Genomic DNA, 22,363 nt, shown 5'->3' with positions numbered 1-22,363 from the left:
TGCTACGTCATGCGCCTCGACTCAGAGCGCGGCCAAGCAAGAAGCGCCCCCGGCCTGGTCGCAAGGCCAAGTACCCCCGGGCGCCGCCGTCTTCACAGCGCCCTCTACCTCCATCATGCCACCGGCCTGGTCGCAAGGCCAAGTACCCTCGGGCGCCGCCGTCTTCACAGCGCCCTCTACCTCCATCATGCCACCGGTCTGGTCGCAAGGCCTGGTAGACCCGGGCGCCGCAGCCTTTAAAGCGCCCTTTGTATTCAGACTACCTTCGGCCTGGACGCAAGGCCAGGAGCCCCTGGGCGCCGCAGACACCACAGCGCCCTCTGCCTCCACAGCACCCCGTCTGGGCGAAGACTGCTCCACACAAAACACCACCCAGGACGGGCTGCTCTTCGTGTGGCCACCTGAATATATTCACCCTCGATTCCGGAGGGAACGGCCTCTGGATGAGCCTCTAATTCCGGCTCCTGCGCCCGCCAAACTCGATCCGCTTCCGTTGGAGGACGCCCAATTTGAGTGGGACCCTACCGGTGAGGACCTGATGGGATTCACCGAGGAGACCCGGGCAGCCGCAGCCCAGCCTATGGAGTGCTGCCGGCAACAATTGGAGGTTGTTGCTAAGGAGCGACGAGAGAGGCGGGTCCGCGAGGAGCGGCTCCAAGTCCAGAGCGCCTAGCAAAAGCGCCGGGCCCGCAGAAACCCCCGTACTGCCCACGGTCACCGTGCCAGCGGGACTGTAATAAAATTCCAAATGGAGCACGGGTGGGGTTTTATACGGGACCACAGAACCCCCGGCGACGTCTTTGTCACCCGCAGAGACGTAGAAAGCCATCTGCCGGAGGGACACAGAGGTCGTGACCTTTACCTGGGAGATGAGGTCACCTTCACCCGGCACCAGTGTGCCAAAGGACCCTATGCCCTTCATGTACATCGCCTGACTGAGGAGGAGCTGCGGTGTGAGGAGGAACAAGAGGACCCGGACGGGTCTGAAGATTACCCTCAGGCAGGAGCAGGAGGACGTCGCCACTGATGTACAGTAGGAGCACTGTAAATAGTTACCCGTGAAGGTACAATAACTGTTGCCAGTAAGATATAGTCCCCGTTGGGACCAGTGAACTGTTCCAGTGTGTCCCATCTCCCCACAGGCTGAGGACTGTGAGCAGCCATCCCTTTTCCCCACTGGCCGAGGACTGAGAGCGGCCATATCCCTTGTAAATAGTTGCGCTTCTTAAAGCGCCCCCTACTGGTTTTATAGGAAACTGTTTTTTCTACCAGAGACTGTGGCACCTACCTGGTCACAATTTGCACAAGTGGCCAGAGGTCAAAAATGTTTTATATGAAAAGTTTTATTATGATGAAAGAGTTAATATTATTTTATGATGTGTCCGTAACATTTTAAAAGAGAAGTACCTCCCATAAAGGGATGATTGAAGGTTACTGTTTATATATTTTATATGTAGTGCACTTTAAAAAGCTTGTATGTTTTATGTTTTTGCTCTTTTACAGCCCGAGGACGTGCTGTGATTTACCAGGGGGGAATGTAGCACCCTGAGGATTCGGCTGCTACAGGGGTATTGCGCCTCAAGCCAGAGGTGTGGTATTCCACTCCCGGGTAAGGATGGAGTGTGGAACTGAGCTTAGTAGGCTGCATGCACTACATACATCCCATTTCCGGGGGACAGAACAACGGTATTCCCACCAGTATATGTGCAGGTACGACAGCGTCTGTCCCTGGCTGGAGTGGGAGGGGGGTGGAACATCCCAGTAGTGTAGGGGCAGATAGGGGGAGTAGTCTGGGTAAAGCTAGGAGCCCATTGAGTGCTGGTCACCTGGGCTCACACATAGAGGGAGTATATAAGGTGGGCACCATCTTAGAATAGGGTCTTTGGTCAGAGAGCCTGAGGAGAAGCAGAGCAGAGGAGCTCAGCCAGGAGGGCTGACAGGGAGCTGTGGCTCCGGCTGGGCCCAGCTCCAGGGCCAAGCCTGCAGTGAAGAGAGAGGAGTAAGAAGGACCCAGAGAGAAAGACAGAGGGAACCCCAAGAACCCAGAATCAGACCAGAAAGGGTGAAGGGTTGGCAGAAAAGGGCACCGGATCCCAAGCTGGCAGAGGCAGAAGTAACCCTTAACCAGGAACCGGAGGTCGTGGTCAAGTTTTGCCACGACCCTCACCATATCCACCAGGAAGGCACACCACGAGTAGGGCCAGGGAAGCCAGAGAAGGTTCAACCACTAAGAGGCCCGAGGGAGCCGGACAAAGGTGGATCCCTGGTGGGGACGGCCAGGAGAAAGAGAGTGAGAGGGAAGCTCAGGACCACGCTCCGGAACTGCCTGGGGGTTAGCCGAGTCCCGCACCTGGTGGACGCAGCACGGCTCGGGTGGTCACTCAAGGCCAGAGTGACTAAAGCAACATCAGTGAGTAAAAACCCTGAAACTGCATCTCCTGACTCTGCCTCTCCTTTCTACAACATAACTACACCCATCATCCACACCTGCTGCCCTGAGGCCATACCCCTCCCGTTGGGGGTTATACTATTACTGCTGCACATATACCACCGGCCTCAGCGGACTGCTCTGCAGCGGCGGCTTCAAAGCCGCACTCAACGGGTGGCGTAGTCGATCAAATTAACATCTACTGCCATAGACTGCCACTTAGTTTGACACCCTGGGCACGGACCGGGTCACCGCCACAAGGACTACTACCCCCATCGAGATCCGGCTCCGGGTATCCCTTGCACACGGCCCAGGGGGCGCGTCAGTAGATACTAGGAGAACATGAAAGGTTCTGCTATGGGATTATCTGATTCATACTTTTTTTTCACCTGTGACATCAGCTGAAGATGGTAGATACTAGGAGAACGTTATAGGTTCTGCTGTGAGATTATCTGATTCATACTTTTTTTTTTCACCTGTGGCATCAGATTTGGGATGAAGATGGTAGATACTAGGAAAGCATGAAAATTTCTGATATGGGATTTACTGATCCATTTTTTTTTCAACTGTGACATCAGATGTTGGATGAAGATAGTAGATGCTAGGAAGATATGAAAAATTCTACTTTGACGTTATTTTTTTTCCACATTTGATTTAAGATGTTGGATAAAGATAGTAGATAGATACTAGGAGAACATGAAAAGTTCTGCTATGGGATTATCTGATTCATTCTATTTTTCATCTGTGATAACAGATGTTGGATGAGGATGTCAGATACTGAAGGAATATGAAAGGTTCTGCTATGGGATTATCAGACTCGTTTTTTTCACCTATGACTTCAGATGTTGGATAAATATAGTAGCTACGAGGAGCATATGAAAAAGTTCTCTTGTGGGACATTTGTTTTTGCAGTGAAAGGACTTGCCTGCGACACTCCAATCGAATTGTTTTTTCACTTGTGACAGCAGATGTTATACAAGGCTTCGACAATCCCATACATGTTACATATGGTGATTCCACCATAATTTGCAGAAGGTTCTTCTAGAATTTTGTATGTAGGCTGGATACAGAGTGTACATTAGCGGCACTAAACATCAGTAGTTATGTCACTCATGTTTACTAAATCCCCGAGAATTACTTTAAGCTTTGCAAATTGAACCATTCATTAGAAGATTACAGTAATCCAGGTGGGAAATGATGTGTATAAACTAACGGTAAGGAAACACTGCAGGCAAAACGTACCCGCTGTGTTGGAGCTGGATGGGAAAAATCCAGGCAAAATGATCTGTTATTTTTTTCATCTATGACATGAGATGTCAAATGAGACAAGAAGAGTAGGGAATGCTCAACTTATGTTGATCATATTGCAGGTTGAAGTGGGGGGGGAACTATCTTTTCCTGGTTAACACCATCATAAATTAGTAGCGGTAGTGCTCACCTAAATGGGCAAAGCATTATTTGGATTATTATTACTGGACACAGAGTAATAGGAGAAGCTTTCTGCTGCAGTAAGCTGCCTCCCGGCTAAAGACAAAATTTAGAGACCCTCGCCAACAGAAAGGGGGGAGAGGGGAAATTTTTGAAATATAGGTTTATTATTTTGTTTGTTTTTTTACTGCAACATGGGACAGAGCCTCAATACAGAGGAGGAGATAATGAGGCGTGTGCCCGGGTTGGGGATTCATTGGAAGATTGGGAGATCAGGTCTTGGCTTGTTAGGAGGTAGGATTTGTAGATGATGTCTCCTAAATACTTTGGGCCCAATTCATCTTTTGCGATTTAATGAAGTCATTTTTCTTTTTTTTTTGTATTGTATTCGAATTTTAGCCAGACCTCAATCCATGCCCGTTTACCATTATCTTTCTCCCCTGGCAGCAGGAGTTGTCAGAGGAGCGCTGGTAGTGAGGGACATTCAGCAGACGGCCAAGACTGCAGGGTGCAGACCCAAATCCAGGACTGTCTGGTGTATCCGGGACAGTTGGGTCTAGAGATGAGCGGATAGATTCCTGGGTCTGTGGTCCAGCGTCCAGATCAGTGCTACCTGACGGCTTCCGAGGCAGCGCGACGTCATCTGTGCGTCCTGTCGATATCCACATCAAACTACACAAAAACAATCTACTCCCCTCTATTTGATGCGTTTCTGGTGCAGATGTGAAGCCGCGTTTTTAAGGTGCTTTTTATAGTACAGAAAAGCTTTGATTTTGCACTTAATGAAGTATCTGCATTTTTTTTTTAGGCTGCACATAGCTGCTGAGCTCTGCGGTAGTGATGAGCGAGCGTGTATTGTTAACCCTTCCGGCGAGCACGCTCGGGTGCTCGCCGAGTATTTTTGGCGTGCTCGGCATGTATGTTAGTGCCTCCACGGCTGCATGTGTCACAGATGTCTAACAGCAGGAACACATGCAGCCGCTGCGGCTCAAACGTAGATGCCGAGCACGCCAAAAATACTTGGTGAGCACCTGAACGTGCTCGCCGAAAGGGTTAGCAATACACGCTCGCTCATCACTACTCTGCGGTTTTGGTGCATTTTCTCTCTATAGGCTTGCTCTGAAAAAAACGCATGAAGAAAAAAAACGCTGCTGCATTTTTAAGCGCCGAATCAAAGCTTTTCTGTACTATTAAAAAGCGTTAAAAACTCTGCTTTATATCTGCCCCAAAAACGCATCAAATAAGCGGGAAAACGCATAAAAGAAGCGCAGCAAACACGCCATAGTCAGAGAAGATTGTTATTGCGCCATGTTGTGCGGACACCTGCAGAAAAAGCAGCAGAAAGAATGCAGCATTTACGCTACATGTGAACACGGCCTCAGCATTACTGTTTTATTAATTTTTTTATGGGTTTAATAAAGAAAAAATATCAATCACGTCATTTTTTTTTACGCCATTTACCGATCCCCATAAATAATCTGATCGCTATGTTGTGCGGGTCGTTACGATTACAGGGACACCAAATATGTCCGTGTTATTTGCTGATTTGTGATGTTCATTATTTTTTACAAAATGCATTAAAAATGACTTTTTTTTCATTATCAAATGTTTTTCTTTATTATTTTTAGCAATTTTATAGGCTGAAAAAATCTCTTATTATGCTGTGTACAATGTATGTATAAAAATACGTTCATTGTACAAAGCAATGTATTTCTATCAGCCTAGTCAGAGCCTGCAGCACAAATCAAGTAGACAGAATTCTAGCAATGATATCACTACAGCTTGTGCAGGTTAAGTGTCTGTGTTAGTCATGTTTTAAGGTTGTGGGTTCAAGACCAGGGACTCACAGAAAAAAAAAAAACACATTTTTGTAATTGCTCATAAATTTACTACTTTTATTTATAGGACCAAAAAAAATAATTTTATTCTGCTCAGTATACAGGCACCATAAAAATACATTGCTCTACACATTGTATTTCTATGGACTTGTATGAGCTGCTTCTGTATTCATTGACTGCATTGTAGAGTTAAGATAACTAAATCCTTCTATGTTCACCATTGAGAGCTGTAGCTCAGAGGTTAGAGTTGCAGCCTCTGGACACTGAGTTCCTGGTGCAGGTGCTGATGTGATCACAGGACAAAGAAGAGTTGAGTAATTTAATTTATTCACTGACCAGTGAGCAGCCCCACCCCTCGAGGAGGAGGAGCCATGGAGCGACTTCGGACAGAACATACTCGCTCAACCCTAGTGAGTATAAATAGAAGCCGGGAAAACAGCTGCGCTGTGATGGGACAGTCCCGCAGAATACGGGACGGTTGGGAGCTATGCTCCTGCTGTTACAGATATCCGTAGACATAGCCCCAGATATCGTAAACCTGATTATTTGCTTAAAAAGCAATCTAGAGTACACCATTTTAGTGCTCCATTTGCTTGTTAGCACTGCAGAATACAGACGTGATCCCATATTTCAGTGATAACAATCCACAAATTTGTAGTGCACGTGGAAAATATTGTCCTCCATTTAGAGTTTGTGGCAGTGTGTCAGTGAAGCTATTCACACAAGATCGCTGTCAAGAATAGTAAACTACAGTCCCCCTATTTAAAACCGTGGGTGTCTGTCAGATGTATCACATTTAACTGTGGTTCAAATCCAGCCATTTGTAGTGAACGTGGAAAATATTGTCCTCCATTTAGAGTTTGTAGCAGTGTGTCAGTGAAGTTATTCACACGAGGTCACTGCCAAGAATAGTAAACTACAGGGCCGCTATTTAAAACCGTGGGTGTCTGTCAGACGTATCACATGTAACTGCGGTTCAAATCCAGCCATTTGTAGTGAACGTGGAAAATATTGTCCTCCATTTAGAGTTTGTAGTAGTGTGTCAGTGAAGCTATTCACACGAAGTCGCTGCCAAGAATTGTAAACTACAGGGCCGCTATTTAAAACCGTGGGTGTCCGTCAGACGTATCACATGTAACTGCGGTTCAAATACAGCCATTTGTAGTGAACGTGGAAAATATTGTCCTCCATTTAGAGTTTGTAGCACTGTGTCAGTGAAGCTATTCACACGAAGTTGCTGCCAAGAATAGTAAACTACAGGGCCGCTATTTAAAACCGTGGGTGTCTGTCAGACGTATAACATATAACTGCGGTTCAAATCTAGCCATTTGTAGTGAACATGGAAAATATTGTCCTTCTTTTAAAATGGGCAAGGCGCGTGGCAAGGGACGGGGAAGTGGACGTGATGGTGATGGTGCATGCAGAAGCCGAGGCCATGGGCAAGCTGCAATTGTCCCACAACAAACACCCACATCTTGTCGCTCGACCTTCCTGTCCCAATTGCTAGGGGACCGCAGCACACCACTATTGAACCCAGAGCAGTGTCAAAAGGTTGTTGGTTGGATAGAAGATAATGCTTCCAGTCACTTTGCCACTACCACCACCACCCTGTCTTCCACACGGTCAAGTCTCAGTAGCCGTGAGTCTGGACCGCATATTCCTCACCCTGATCCTCTTTCCTCCCACCATGCCGAGTGCCCGGAGACAACTGATCCCACACTTGGACACTCTGAAGAGCTGTTCACTTTTCCATTTATAGATTCGGGCATCTCGCCCGGCCAGTTTCAAGCGGGGCAAGAGGAGAACGTGTGTAGCGATGCCCAAATATTTGAGCAGCCACGGTCACAAGAAGGCGACTGTGGGAAAGTGCAATTACTGTCACAAGAGGTGGATGATGATGAGACACAATTGCCAGAAAGTCAGGAGGAGGACCAGGGTGCGGAAGTGGAAGACGAGGTGGTGGACGATGAAGTCACTGACCCAACCTGGCAAGGTGACATGCACAGCAAGGACAGCAGCACACAGGGGGAGGGAGGTATAGCACCACAACAGGCAGGAACAAGTGGGCAAACACTCCTTGGAACACCAACACGAATGAAGTTGCCAGTGCAACTGTTAGATTTTCCTGAGTCTGGTTCTAACTGGGCCGAATGCCACGGTCCAGAAACATTGTGTGCGGGTGACACCACTGCTTTTCTGCTGTTGCGCGTGCACGCCAATCCCCTGTCCATGGCGCATACGAAGGTGTATCCCACCCTACACCTGTCGTTGCACAGTCTCAACTAGCACTATCAGCAACCACGTCCACGTAATTGTCCCAGCACAGCGTTCAGTTGTCCCTACCCCAGTCCTTGGAACGCAAGCGCAAATACACAGCCAACGTCCCACAGGTCACACTACTAAACTCACACATTTCGCGAATGCTTGCGCTGGAAATGTTTCCTTTTAGGCTCGTGGAGATGGAAGTTTTCCGCAACCTGTTGGTGGCAGCCATCCCTCGGTACTCGGTCCCCAGCCAGCACTATTTCTCCCGGTGTGCCACCCCCGCATTACACGAGAACGTTGCACAAGAACATTAGCCGCGCCCTCAACAACGCAGTTACTGGGAAGGTCCACCTATCCACGGACACATGGACCAGTGCTTGTGGGCAGGGACGGTACATCTCGCTGACGGCACACTAGGTTAATATAATGGAAGGCGGGACCCAGTCGGACGTTGGGACGGAACACGTCCTCCTGACGCGGGCCCTGGGTCAATCAGGGTTGCCCCCACATTCTACAGCTCCTGCACCTCCTCCTCCTCCTCTTCCTCTTCAGCCTCCATGTCCGAAATGACCACATCAGTCGCAAGCTGGAAGCACTGTAGCACTGCCTCGTCCAAGCAGCAACAGGCTGTGCTGAAGCTAATGTGCTTAGGTGACAAACTGCACACCACTGAAGAGTTGTGGACAGCTCTGAAAGAGAAGGCAGATCTGTGGCTGACACCGCTGAACCTACAGCCAGGCATGGTCATGTGTGACCATGGCCGGAACCTGGTGGCGGCTCTGAAGCGAGGTGAGCTCACACACGTACCATGCCTGGCCCATGTGCTCAATCTCGTGGTTCAGCGGTTTCTCAAAACCTACCCGGATCTGCCGGATCTGCTTATCAAAGTACACCCATTTTAGAAAGTCAGCTACAGCTTCCGCCGCCATTGCCGTGCTTCAGCAGCGTTTGCAGCTTCCAGCTCACCAACTGGTGTGTGATGTCCCCACGCGTTGGAACTCAACGTTGCAGATGTTGGGAAGGATTTGTGAACAGCAGAGGGCAGTTATTGACTACCAGAATCAACACGACCGTCGGTATTCAGGTCAGCCTCCACACAGTAGACCTCAGGAGTGGGCATGGATGTCAGACATCTGTGCCATCCTCCAAAACTTTGAGGACTCCACCAAGATGGTGAGCGGCGATGACGCCATAAGTAGCGTCACCATCCCGCTTCTCTGTCTTCTGAAATGCTCTCTACTCACAATTAAAGAGGAGGCATTGCAGGAGGAGCACGATGAGATGGTGCAACGAACCATACAGGGTGATTCCATACAGCCCAGCCTCATCTCATCCCAACGTGGATTGGGTGACAATGAGGAAGAGAAGGAGGAGGAACAGGAGCTAGTTTCCTGCGCTATAGACGGTACTACCCGCACAACTGCCATACCGTCTGTTCAGCATGGATGGCCTGAGGAGAGGGAGGATGATGAGGAGAGCATGGTCAGTCATCCTCTTGGTGAGGACATGGAAGTCTTGCCTGTTAGCAGTCTGACACACATGGCTGAGTTTATGTTACGCTGCCTTTCCCGTGACCCTCGCGTTGTCCAAATTTTGGGTGACAGTCATTACTAGTTGATGACACTTCTACACCCACACTACAAGGAGAATTTCTATCTGTTATTCCCATGGTGGACAGGTCTGCTTAAATGGGGCAGTACCAGAAGGCCCTTGTTGCGGAATTATTAAAAAAATTCCCATCTGAAAACTCCGGCGGCAGAGGTCACAGTTCGTTGGACAAACAAGGAGTACAGGCTAGAGAGACACAATTCCAATCCAGCAGAGTCAGTGGAAAACTGTCAAAGTTCTGAGACAGTTTTCTCAGACCCCACCATCGCACAAGCCCTGATGCGCGGGGTAGTCTCACAAGGTGGGAAAGTTTGGCAAGATGCTGAAGGAGTACCTTGCCGACCGTACCAACGTCCTCCGTGATTCCTCTGTGCCTTATAATTATTGGGTATCCAAGCTAGACATGTGGCATGAACTGACTCTCTATGCCTTGGAGGTCCTAGCCTGCCCTGCCGCTAGCGTTTTGTCAGAGCGGGTTTTTAGTGCCGCAGGGGGAATTATAACTGATAGGCGCATCCGCCTGTCAACTGAAAATGCTGACAGGCTGACTCTTATAAAAATGAACAAGGGCTGGATTGACTTCTCAACACCACTGAATGATAGCAGCGTAACATAAACTCAAATCCAGTGTCTTTTTTTGGGTGGTCTATTCCCATGCACCTCTTCACATCCAGACATGGGTATACGCTTCCTGACGTTGTCTATTTGCTCTTGTCCTCCTCCTTCTCATCATCCTCTACCACCGTATCTACCATATCACCATATCTGCGTCTCTTCCAAAGGGCATTGGAGTGCGTTCAAATTTTTGGCAGCCCTTGCATTCACTGCAAAGGCAATAACAGTATGGGAGACCCACTCCTTTCTAATGGGAACATGTTGTTACTGAGGCCCACCTCAATGTGTCTTAGTCTTTAAATTGGTATTGGGGTTATTCCCAAGTTTAGGCAACCATTGTACTTACTGCATAACCTATAACTGTATAGCAGAACGGCTCCTTTCTAATGGGAACATGTCGTTACTGAGGCCCACCCCTATGTGTCTTTAAATTCGTATTGGGTTTTTCACAAATTTAGGCAGCCGCTGTGCTCACTGCATACCCTATAACTGTATAGCAGACCCTCTCCTTTCTAATGGGAACATGTCGTTGCTGAGGCCCACCTCTATGTGTCTTTAAATTGATATTTGGATTTTTCCCAAATTTAGGCAGTCCTTGCAGTCACTGCATGGACACTACCACTATAGGAGACCCACTCCTTTATAATGGGAACATTTATTTTACTGAGGCCCTTCTCTATGTCTCTTCAAAAGGGTATTGGGGTGCGTCGAAATTTTTGGCAGCCCTTGCAGTCACTGCATACACAATAACAGTAAAGGAGACTCACTCATTAATAATGGGAACAACAAAGCATACCCGACTGATGGCTCACTAACAATAGTGAGGGCCGACTGCTGGCCCTTTAAGAATTTTAAGGACCGCCTGATGAAACTCTGAAAATAGGTTTTGTGACTTTCAGAGTCCCTCCTTCATAAATGAAACAGGATGTGTCTGATCATGTCTCACACACCACATGGCCAGATAAGGTAGTAAAATGTTAAAATGTTATTTACTGGTGAATGTATTTTTCACCATTGAAAGCAATGCAAAAGTGCAAAAACACATAAAAAATGCTACGTGTGAACATAGCCCAAGGTGTGGAGGAGCATTTTTTGTTTTTGGTTTTTTATTTTGCCTTATATACAAGTCATTACCCTGGAAAGGATGTTCCTTAAAGGGATTGTCCACTACTTTATATGATCTCCCAATGTATTCCCCCAGGGCCCATAAGTGTTTCTCTAAATACCTTGTGGTGCCTTTTCTCCCTGTGAGCGGCGCTATCACTGGCCGCTCACAGGCATCACGTGACCCCCGGCTGCAGCCGCCTCTGGCATCCGCTGACGTCACGGCAAGTCCAGGCTGCAGCCGAGGGTCCCTTTTCCGCGTTCCACCGGTGGCTGCTGGGTTGTGGGTGGGGTTACCCAGCGCGTCACACTCGGCATCCACCGCGCGCTCTCCCTCTCCTCATTCACTGGGAAACGCCTCACTTGACGTGACATCAGTGACGGGTCACGGGATGCCTCAAGAATGGATCCACATGAGTTACGATATTTTTTATGGAAATGTATCAATCACACAAATCTCTCCCAAGTGGGTGATAGGGCCATAAGTACCGTAAATGGAGCAATATTAGCCAAAGGAAGGTGGAGGGAATTCAAGACACCCTGATTTGGATAGTGGATTTACATACAGGTCTAACTTAACTCCAAGCTGAAAGAAGGCCAATCTGATTCACAGAATATTGGTCCTGGTATTGACATCCATATTTTCCTGGCAGCTGCGAGATATTTGATTTCCCGCTGTCTGCTACCCTCCTTAATTACCCAAATTGCTCCCCCTTTCCAAGATAGGTGTATATCAGGAAGCTGCACCCAATACTATGCTATGACATAGTGTTTCTGAAGATGTTGACTCACTTAAAGGGTGAAGAACATGGAGATGCCATAGACACTGCACCTGGTATAGCTGGTGCCGACCCAACCTCCACTTCGTCTACATAACAAATAAATCATTTTTGGTAGCTGGAGCATCTCAGGTCACAATAAAAATGGTCATCGAGGACGGTCAACTTCATCGTGGGCATCAAATAGATCTAAGACTAATGATTGCTAATGGGTTTAACAGCCAGAAAATCAGTATTGGCTGCAATTCGAGGATTTTGTATTTTTTTCTATTAGTACAGGGAAGAGTGAATTATTACAAGACAGAGGATTATACAAGTACAATATACGGCAATGATTCAATGAGATTTATTGTGAAGTAGGGTAATTTAAAGTAGATGAAGGATGTACAGATGATGCCACTGAGCTGGCGGCAATCAATGCCTGCTGAATAAAAAGGCTTAAAAGGCCAGAGCAGATTATTTCTGCTGTGAGGAGCTGGAGAAATTGAGCACGATGAAAGCATGAACAAAGATTGGGAAAATGGAGGATGAAGAAGAAGTAGTCACATTTAGCCACCCATATTATCATTTTCCCAGCTGTACTGATTTTTGCAATTGTAACAGTTTTTTTCACTTTTGTCCATCCCATGATAGATTAAGCCATGCTTTAAACATCTGTTTTGCAAGCACCTAAAACTTTATGTCTGAAAGGCTGAAGTTCTGGGAGCTTCGGGTATTTTTCCAGACTTTAATCATGAAAATGTGGAAAAGTAAACATGACAATAAAATTGGGACCGCAATGGGTGCTACCAACACCCCTTGTTAACACAGTAGTGATGATTGTGATGATTGGAAGGATTGTATGGAGAGCCAGGTTAAGGTTGGATGAGACCCCAGGGAAAAATTTAATGTTGGGGAACCTATTCAATTTCTAGGATTCAGACCCCACCTGTCTCTAATGTGGGAGTGTAGAAAAGAAAATTGACAGAGGGACCAGGACTACTATAAAAGATTGGTTATAGAGGTATTCAATATTTTGGTTTCTACATATGTTACATTTTCTGAATCATATTAGACACTAATATCCAGAAAATAGTGATTAAATGCACTTCGATAACAAATAAATCAACACAGTTCTGAATCTCAATACACAGTTCAGAAACAAAGAAGAGAAATGAAAATAAGCATAAAAAAATAAAAAACCAAATCTTTATTAATAGAATTTAAAATATATGTTAATTCATAAAACACAGGGAAGCACAATTTAAAGAGCTATGGCTCCAATTGTCAACAGTATAACCAGAAGTAATAGTAGACCTTGAAAAACCAATTATCACATATACCGTATATTCTCTGTACAGCTTTAACCTTCTGTCAACATTTAAACTATTTAAAGAGAATATGAGCTGTGATAATGTATATGTGATAATTGTTTGTTCAATAGTTCCCTGTGTTTTATGAATTATCATATGTTTTCCATTCTATTAATAAAGATTTGATTTTTTTATGCTTATTTTCATTTTTCTTCTTTGTTTCTGAACTGTGTATTGATTTATTTTTTGAATCATGCCTTATGTTTTAATATGGTATGACCTAAGCATGTGGGGAGACAGTTAAGGCTTGTCGCTTTAACAGGGTCCATTGGTGAGAAACCCTGGATGATATCTGCACCATGTGACTTCACAGATTGCTGCAACTTTGCTTGGAGCCTGAGTTGTAGACACTATAAAAAGGGATTAGTTCACACCAAAAAGGGAGTCTGATTTATGACCATTTTTTTTGCACTGAGATGTAAGTAGGGTTTGAACAGCCCCTTATACTTTACAAGGAATAGTCAGTTCTTACTCCGTTTCCTTTTTATGATGTTTGAGTTCTAATAGCTTTTGATAACATTTACTGACATTACACACATGACATCCTCATTTTTCTTTTTTTATTCTTTTTATAGGGTCCAAGTAGAATTTTATGTGAATGAAAACTCATTCAAGGAACGCCTTAAACTGTTCTTCATTAAAAATCAGAGATCAAGTAAGTATTTAAAATACATAGACAGGAAGGAGGGGCTATGTGACATGGAGAGTGATACAGACAGGAAGGAGGGGCTATGTGACATAGACTCTGCCCCTCCCACTATTATACCTCCCAAGTTTGAAAGATAAGAAAGAGGAACACATACTGCAGCTCGTAAAGTTTTATTTTACACTAAGCCAGTACCCTAACATCACCTAGTCCTTTATATTTGCCTGCATATTGCTCTTAATGAAGCCCATTAGTGTTCCCACACAGCACAGTATCCCTTTTATGGCCACCACAGTTCCACGAAAATAGTATGATGTCTCCACAGTACTATCACGCAAGGTGTAGGAAAGACTAAGTACAACACAAAGGGAAGGGGGAAAAGGGGGCCCAGACTCTAGGGAAAGAGGGTAGTGGAGACCTCCTAGACTGATCTATATCACCCTGTGTCCCCTAACGTCCCTATATTGGTTCCGCACCAATCGCCGCACAGGAACCTCGACCTGTCTTTCCCTTGCATTTGGCCCTGGCTAGGGAGGGGAGGGGATGATCACTAGTCGATCCCCACTGACAACTAAAGACAACAAGGGGGAACAAACAAGGGAAGATAGCTTAGCTTTAGTCGACTTCAGAGAGATGAACACACGTCCTTTTAGCACCAGAGAGTAATAAGTACTGCACTAGCTCTAAGCCTTCACAAGGGGTCACCTCCGGCACCTCCCTCTAGCAAACAGCAGATATTTATACACCCAGACCAGGGTGTTAATTAGCAAGAGGGAGGTAGCCGCTGGGTCATAGAGAGACAGCTTCTAAGAAGGTGTTTGTAATGCCAAAGAGATCTCCTGCAACCAACTTCGGGGTGACTGCCACTACGAGTGGCCTCCGGACACTAAGGACCGGGTTTCTCGGGATAAGAGGTGTGGAATGAACGAATCAACCTGGGAGCATTCACCTTTGATGCTGAAACCCACATCCTCTCCTCTGGACCATAACCAGTGCCCCAAGTATTGTAGAGAACAACCTTGGAGACGAGAATCTACAATCCTAGAAATCTGGAACTCCAGATTACCATCAACCATTACTGGGGGCGGTGGTAATGGTGAGGGCTCAAGAGGTTCCACATACTTCTTTAGTAAGGACCTGTGTGTTACGCTCACGGCCGGACTGACTGACATGAGCGTGGTTAGTGATCCCACTGGACCATGAACTGAGGAGTGCCTGGAGGGGCGTGACTAAGTATGAACTCGCACGGCGGCTCACTCGACTCCGTGAACCAGGGAGGAACCGAGCAGAGGAACCAGGTGCTACTCCAGGTCAGACCCCGGTCACAGCTGTTGACCCACACCAGGGAATGCAGGAACGGGCAGGCACATCTGGTATGCAGATAGGTGGGTACTGGCAGGCACGGCTGGTATGCAGACAGGCGGGTACTGGCAGGCACGGCTGGTATGCAGACAGGCAGATACTGGCAGGTATGAACGCAGGCTGGATAGGGACCAGTACAGACTGGGATACAGTAACAGAGCCGCGGGTGCGGTGGACTAGCAGAGCAGAACCGCAGGCGCGGAGGACCAGCGGGGCAGAGCGGAGCGAAACCACAGGTGCGGTGGACAAGCAGAGCGGAGCGAAACCGCAGGTGCGGTGGACAAGCAGAGTGGAGCGAAACCGCAGGTCCGGTGGACAAGCAAAGCAGAGCGAAACCGCAGGTGCGGTGGACAAGCAGAGCGGAGCGAAACCACAGATGCGGTGGACAAGCAGAGCGGAGTGAAACCGCAGGTGCAGTGGACAAGCAGAGCAAAGCGAAACCGCCGATGTGGTGGACAAGCAGAGCAGAGCGAAACCGCAGATGCGGTAGACAAGCAGAGCAGAGCGAAACCGCAGATGCGGTGGACAAGCGGAGCAGAGCGAAACCGTAGATGCGGTGGACAAGCAGAGCAGAGCGAAACCGCAGATGTGGTGGACAAGCAGAGCAGAGCGAAACCGCAGATGCGGTGGACAAGCAGAGCAGAGCGAAACCGCAGATGTGGTGGACAAGCAGAGCAGAGCGAAACCGCAGATGCGGTGGACAAGCAGAGCAGAGTGAAACCGCAGATGTGGTGGACAAGCAGAGCAGAGAGAAACCGCAGATGCAGTGGACAACAGAGCAGAGCGAAACCGCAGGTGCAGTGGACAAGCAGAACAGAGCGAAACCGCAGGTGCAGTGGACAAGCAGAGCCGAAGGTGCAGACAAACAGGACAGGGCTCTGTTCACATGGAACAGTCTGGAAAATACAGGAAGATGGTTAGAACACAGGAGGTAGATACGGAGGCTGGGAAACGGGACAAGCAGAACCAGATACACACAAGGTACTTACTATGAAGTAGCGAGTGGACACAAAACTCACAAACAGAAGTACAGAGACAACGAGTTGGAGTTAGGTGCAGGTTCAGACACTGCAGGAAAAGGGAAGGTTCAGACATAGAGACAAACAGGTAACGGGCTAGGACACAGTTCAGACAGGAACTGAACCAGGAACGAGCCTGGGAACTCAGCCCCCAGGGTAGCGGAAACAGACTAGAAGTCACAGATGCAGGTAACAGGCCTGGGTATACAGCCCCCAGGGTGGCGGAAACAGACAAGATACAGGACAGGACCTGGCAACTCAGTTGCACAGAACACACTGTAAGAAAGTGTTGATCAGGCCCCTCCTACTGGGTGGAGGGGGTTTAAGTATCCAGTGACTCACAGCAATAGGCTGGGGAGGCATTAGGAGTGCGCACACAGTAACTATAAGAATCAGGCAGTAACCGCGCCGCTTCCCTAAGCAATCAGACAAGAGACACAGCAGGTACTGGAGCAAAATGTGCAGCCTGGACTGATAGTTAAGATGGCAGTCTTGCATGGTGGGAGGTGGTAAGCCATGCCAGCACGCCGCCAGGGATGTTACATTGTGGAACACGTTGTGGACCTTAAGGGCCTGAGGAAGTTCAAGACGGAACGCTGCTGGGTGAATGACGGTGGTCATTTTATAGGGACCAATAATCCTAGGTCCCAGCTTTCAAAAAGGAACTTTCAATCTTAGAAATCTTATATTCTTGGTAGACAACCACACAAAAACATTCACATTCAGGTCCGGACCTGGCAAGCGTTTTCTGTCAGTCATATGTTTATACCTGTCTCCCATGATCTTTAAATTACTCAGAACACCCTGCCATACCGAGGAGAGCTACGAAGCAAACCATTCCTCCTCAGGAACTCCTGAAGCTCCTCCTCCACTAAAGGTACCAAACTATGGGTGGTAACCGTATGCACCGAAGAACGGTGACCTGCCAATGGATTCTTGGCGATGATTATTAATGGCAAATTCTGCCAGCGGTAGTTAGGTTGCCCAATCCTCCTGATTTTTGGAGACGAAACACCTGAGGTAGGTCTCCAAATTCCGATTGACACGCTCAGTCTGTCCATTCGACTGAGGGTGGAAGGCCGAGGAAAAGGACAGCTGCACCCCTAGTCGATTACAGAATGCCTTCCAGAACTTGGAAACAAATTGGGTTCCCCGATCTGACACCGCATCGTAGGGAACCCCGTGAAGCTTCACGATCTCATTTATGAACACCTGAGCAAGTGTCTTGGCATTGAAGTTCAGGTAGTGCGACGAAGTGAACCATTTTACTGAACCTATATACAACCTCCAAAACCACTGTGTTTGCCTGCAGAAATCGGTAGGTCAGTAATAAAATCCCTGGACAAATGTGTCCATGGTTTACTAGGGATAGGTAGCGGAAGAAGAGTACCAGATGGAAGAAGTACTGCACTAGCTCCAAGCCTTCACAAGGAGTCATGTGAGTATCGCCGACACCTCCCTCTAGCAAACAGCAGGTATTTATACACCTAGGCCAGGGTGTTAATTAGCAAGAGGAAGGTAGCCACTGGGTCCTAGAGAGACAGCTTCTAGAAAAGTGTCTCTAATGCCAAACGAAGAGATCTCCTGCAACCAACTGCACGGCGACTGTCTGTCACTTCTTACACACCCGTGACAAGTACATTCCCCCACACACAGTATAATGGCCCAACAGTAGATTTTTCTACACAGTATGATGTCCCCACAGTACATTCCCCTACACACTGTATGATGTCACCACAATGCCCCCATACAGTATGATGCCCCATCAGTAGATTTCCCTACACAGTATGATGCACCCACTGTACATTCCCCCACACACAGTATTATGCACCCACAGATTCCAACACACAGTATGATGTCTCCACAGTACGTTCCCCACACACACAGTATGATGTCCACACAGTGCCTCCATACAGTATGATGTCCCAACAGTAGATTTTCCTACACAGTATGATGTCCCCACAGTACATTACCCTACACACGGTATGATGTCACCACAGTGCCCTCATACAGTATGATGCCCCATCAGTAGATTTCCCTACACAGTATGATGCACCCACTGTACCTTCCCCCACACACAGTATTATGCACCCACAGATCTCAACACACAGTATGATGGTAAGACAACCTCCAAAAACAGTATGATGCCCTCAAAGCTCCACACACATGGCCCCACAAGCAGTATAGTGCCTCCACAGTCCCACATACATCTTATGATGTTCCCTCAGGCTCACAAACACGGTATGATATCTCCAGCACCTCAAAGCCCTTCAATACATCATAATGCCCCTACAGTACATTTGAACACCCACTGTATAATGCCCCCATAGACCCCACCACACAGTAGAATGACACACACTATGATGCCCTTACATAGGTATCCTGCTCCTCTGACTGAGCTGGTCTTAACTACCAGTCATTTGACCTAATAATGTCATGTGACCTAAAGTTCCTTGAATGTCCTTCAGTCCCTACATAGGCTGAATAGTGGAGCAGGGATCTGATGGCTCCCTGCTGCACCATTATATTCAGCTGCATCTCTGTCCTCAGGGCACAGATAAAGGTGATGTCAGTCCGTACCCTCGACTTCTTGGGACAGCTCTCCAAATTCGGGACGGTCCCGCTGGATCTGGGACGGTTGGGATTTATGCCTTCTGCAGGGTGACCTAAACAGTAGGGAGGACCTGTGTGACATGGAGAGCGATATAGACAAGAGGGAGGAGCTATGTAACATGGAGAATGATACAGACAGAAGGGAGGAGATATGTGACATGGAAAGCGATACAGACAGGAGGGAGGAGCTATGTGACATGGAGAGTGATACAGACAGGAGGGAGGAGCTATGTGACATGAAGAGCGATACGGACAGGAGGGAGGAGCTATGTGACATGAAGAGTGATACAGACAGGAGGGAGGAGCTATGGGACATGGAGAGTGATACAGACAGGAGGGAGGAGCTATGGGACATGGAGAGTGATACAGACAGGAGGGAGGAGCTATGTGACATGGAGAGTGATACAGACAGGAGGGAGGAGCTATGTGACATGGAGAGTGATACAGACAGGAGGGAGGAGCTATGGTACATGGAGAGCGATACGGACAGGAGGGAGGAGCTATGTGACATGGAGAGTAATGCAGACAGGAGGGAGGAGCTGTGTGACATGGAGAGTGATACAGTCAGGAGGGAGGAGCTATTTAACATGGAGAGCGATACAAACAGGAGGGAGGAGCTATGTGACATGGAGAGTGATACAGACAGGAGGGAGGAGCTATGTGACATGGAGAGCGATACAGACAGGAGGGAGGAGCTATGTGACATGGAGAGTGATACAGACAGGAGGGAGGAGCTATGTGACATGGAGAGTGATACAGACAGGAGGGAGGAGCTATGGGACATGGAGAGCGATACAGACAGGAGGGAGGAGCTATGTGACATGGAGAGTGATACAGACAGGAGGGAGGAGCTATGTGACATGGAGATCGATACAGACAGGAGGGACGAGCTATGTGACATGGAGAGTGATACAGACAGGAGGGAGGAGCTATGGGACATGGAGAGTGATACAGACAGGAGGGAGGAGCTATGGGACATGGAGAGTGATACAGAGAGGAGGGAGGAGCTATGTGACATGGAGATCGATACAGACAGGAGGGACGAGCTATGTGACATGGAGAGCGATACAGACAGGAGGGAGGAGCTATGTGACATGGAGATCGATACAGACAGGAGGGAGGAGCTATGGGACATGGAGAGTGATACAGACAGGAGGGAGGAGCTATGTGACATGGAGATCGATACAGACAGGAGGGAGGAGCTATGGGACATGGAGAGTGATACAGACAGGAGGGAGGAGCTATGTGACATGAAGAGTGATACAGACAGGAGGGAGGAGCTATGTGACATTGAGAGTGATACAGACAGGAGGGAGGAGCTATGTGACATGGAGAGTGATACAGACAGGAGGGAGGAGCTATGTGACATGGAGAGTGATACAGACAGGAGGGAGGAGCTATGTGACATGGAGAGTGATACAGACAGGAGGGAGGAGCTATGGGACATGGAGAGCGATACAGACAGGAGGGAGGAGCTATGTGACATGGAGATCGATACAGACAGGAGGGACGAGCTATGAGACATGGAGAGTGATACAGACAGGAGGGAGGAGCTATGTGACATGGAGATCGATACAGACAGGAGGGAGGAGCTATGGGACATGGAGAGCGATACAGACAGGAGGGAGGAGCTATGAGACATGGAGAGTGATACAGACAGGAGGGAGGAGCTATGTGACATGGAGATCGATACAGACAGGAGGGAGGAGCTATGGGACATGGAGAGCGATACAGACAGGAGGGAGGAGCTATGAGACATGGAGAGTGATACAGACAGGAGGGAGGAGCTATGTGACATGGAGATCGATACAGACAGGAGGGAGGAGCTATGGGACATGGAGAGCGATACAGACAGGAGGGAGGAGCTATGTGACATGGAGATCGATACAGACAGGAGGGAGGAACTATGGGACATGGAGAGTGATACAGACAGGAGGGAGGAGCTATGTGACATGAAGAGTGATACAGACAGGAGGGAGGAGCTATGGGACATGGAGAGTGATACAGACAGGAGGGAGGAGCTATGTGACATGAAGAGTGATACAGACAGGAGGGAGGAGCTATGTGACATTGAGAGTAATACAAGTAAATAATCAATAAAGACCAAGCTCAACTATGGAAAAGAAGGGTGCCAGGAATACAACAAATGCGTCCTTGTAAATAAAGATTCCGGCACACCAAATAATGTAGGAAAGTCTCAAATAGGTGATGAAATAATAGATGCTTTATTTCTCCAATATCAACTGGTTCAAATTGTGGTAAGTATACAGTTGCCCGCCCAACGTTTCAACCCCAACGGGGTTTTCCTCAGGGGCATCAGAGGCGCTAGTTGCTATGTACTGTTTAGTATCTGGGAGAATATCCCAGTAGCTGCAGAGAAGCTCAGGAAGAATCACAAAAATGAGAACCAGTAGTTGTAGTAGTAAGGGAAAAGAAATCAGCCGGCGATGTCACCACCACCGGCTGGAAATACCTCCTGCATTACATATAGGTCTACCTACCATACCCCGCAGGCATGTCCCCTCGGTTACCTCTGGTCTCTGTATACTGACCTTTTTTTCTTAAGCTTCTATCGCCGGCTGATTTCTTTTCCCTTACTACTACAACTACTGGTTCTCATTTTTGTGATTCTTCCTGAGCTTCTCTGCAGCTACTGGGATATTCTCCCAGATACTAAACAGTACATAGCAACTAGCGCCTCTGATGCCCCTGAGGAAAACCCCGTTGGGGTTGAAACGTTGGGCGGGCAACTGTATACTTACCACAATTTGAACCAGTTGATATTGGAGAAATAAAGCATCTATTATTTCATCACCTATTTGAGACTTTCCTACATTATTTGGTGTGCCGGAATCTTTATTTACATTGAGAGTAATACAGACAGGAGGGAGGAGCTATGGGACATGGAGAGCGATACAGACAGGAGGGTGGAGCTATGTGACATGGAGAGTAATACAGACAGGAGGGAGGAGCTATTTAACATGGAGAGCGATACAGACAAGAGGGAGGAGCTATGTGACAGGGAGTCTACTCCTTCCATTGGGTTACATAGAAATGAGGGAGGAGCTATGCGATTCGGGCACCACTATTGGGAGCTCTTCTACAAGTTTCACCTTCTTCTTTGCCTTTGTGTTTTTCAGGTTTAAGAGTCAGATTGTTTAACTTCTCTCTAAAGTTGCTGAGTTGCCTTCTGTACATTATACGAGTATTACTGGATGATCCAAGAGAAGGCAAAGCAAACTGGTGAGTATATCAGTATATCAGGGTCTCTGATCGCTGCTCTGAGCTCCCAGCACTTATAGGGCT

General features: G+C 47.7%; 1 protein-coding gene across 4 annotated transcripts in view; it reads left to right on the top strand.

Moving 5' to 3' along the window:
• LOC141166962 (potassium channel subfamily T member 2-like) overlaps window positions 1-22,363 on the top strand; it is a 285,657-nt gene that overhangs the window by 114,679 nt on the left and 148,615 nt on the right. For all 4 annotated transcript variants that reach the window (XR_012251369.1, XM_073654202.1, XM_073654204.1 and 1 more), the window contains exons 2-3: window positions 13,993-14,072; window positions 22,198-22,300. Coding sequence is in view for 3 of the 4 variants with exons in the window: in XM_073654202.1 (XP_073510303.1) it covers window positions 13,993-14,072; window positions 22,198-22,300 (183 nt within the window). In the remaining variant the exon portion in view is untranslated. The remainder of the gene's footprint in view (window positions 1-13,992; window positions 14,073-22,197; window positions 22,301-22,363) is intronic.

This window comes from Phyllobates terribilis, unplaced genomic scaffold, assembly GCF_046119375.1.
Source record: "Phyllobates terribilis strain yellow unplaced genomic scaffold, ASM4611937v1 Scaffold_11__3_contigs__length_659146591, whole genome shotgun sequence".
Lineage (NCBI taxonomy): Eukaryota > Metazoa > Chordata > Amphibia > Anura > Dendrobatidae > Phyllobates > Phyllobates terribilis.
Note: the sequence above shows the minus strand (reverse complement) of the source record. Positions and strands in the feature narration are given on the sequence as shown.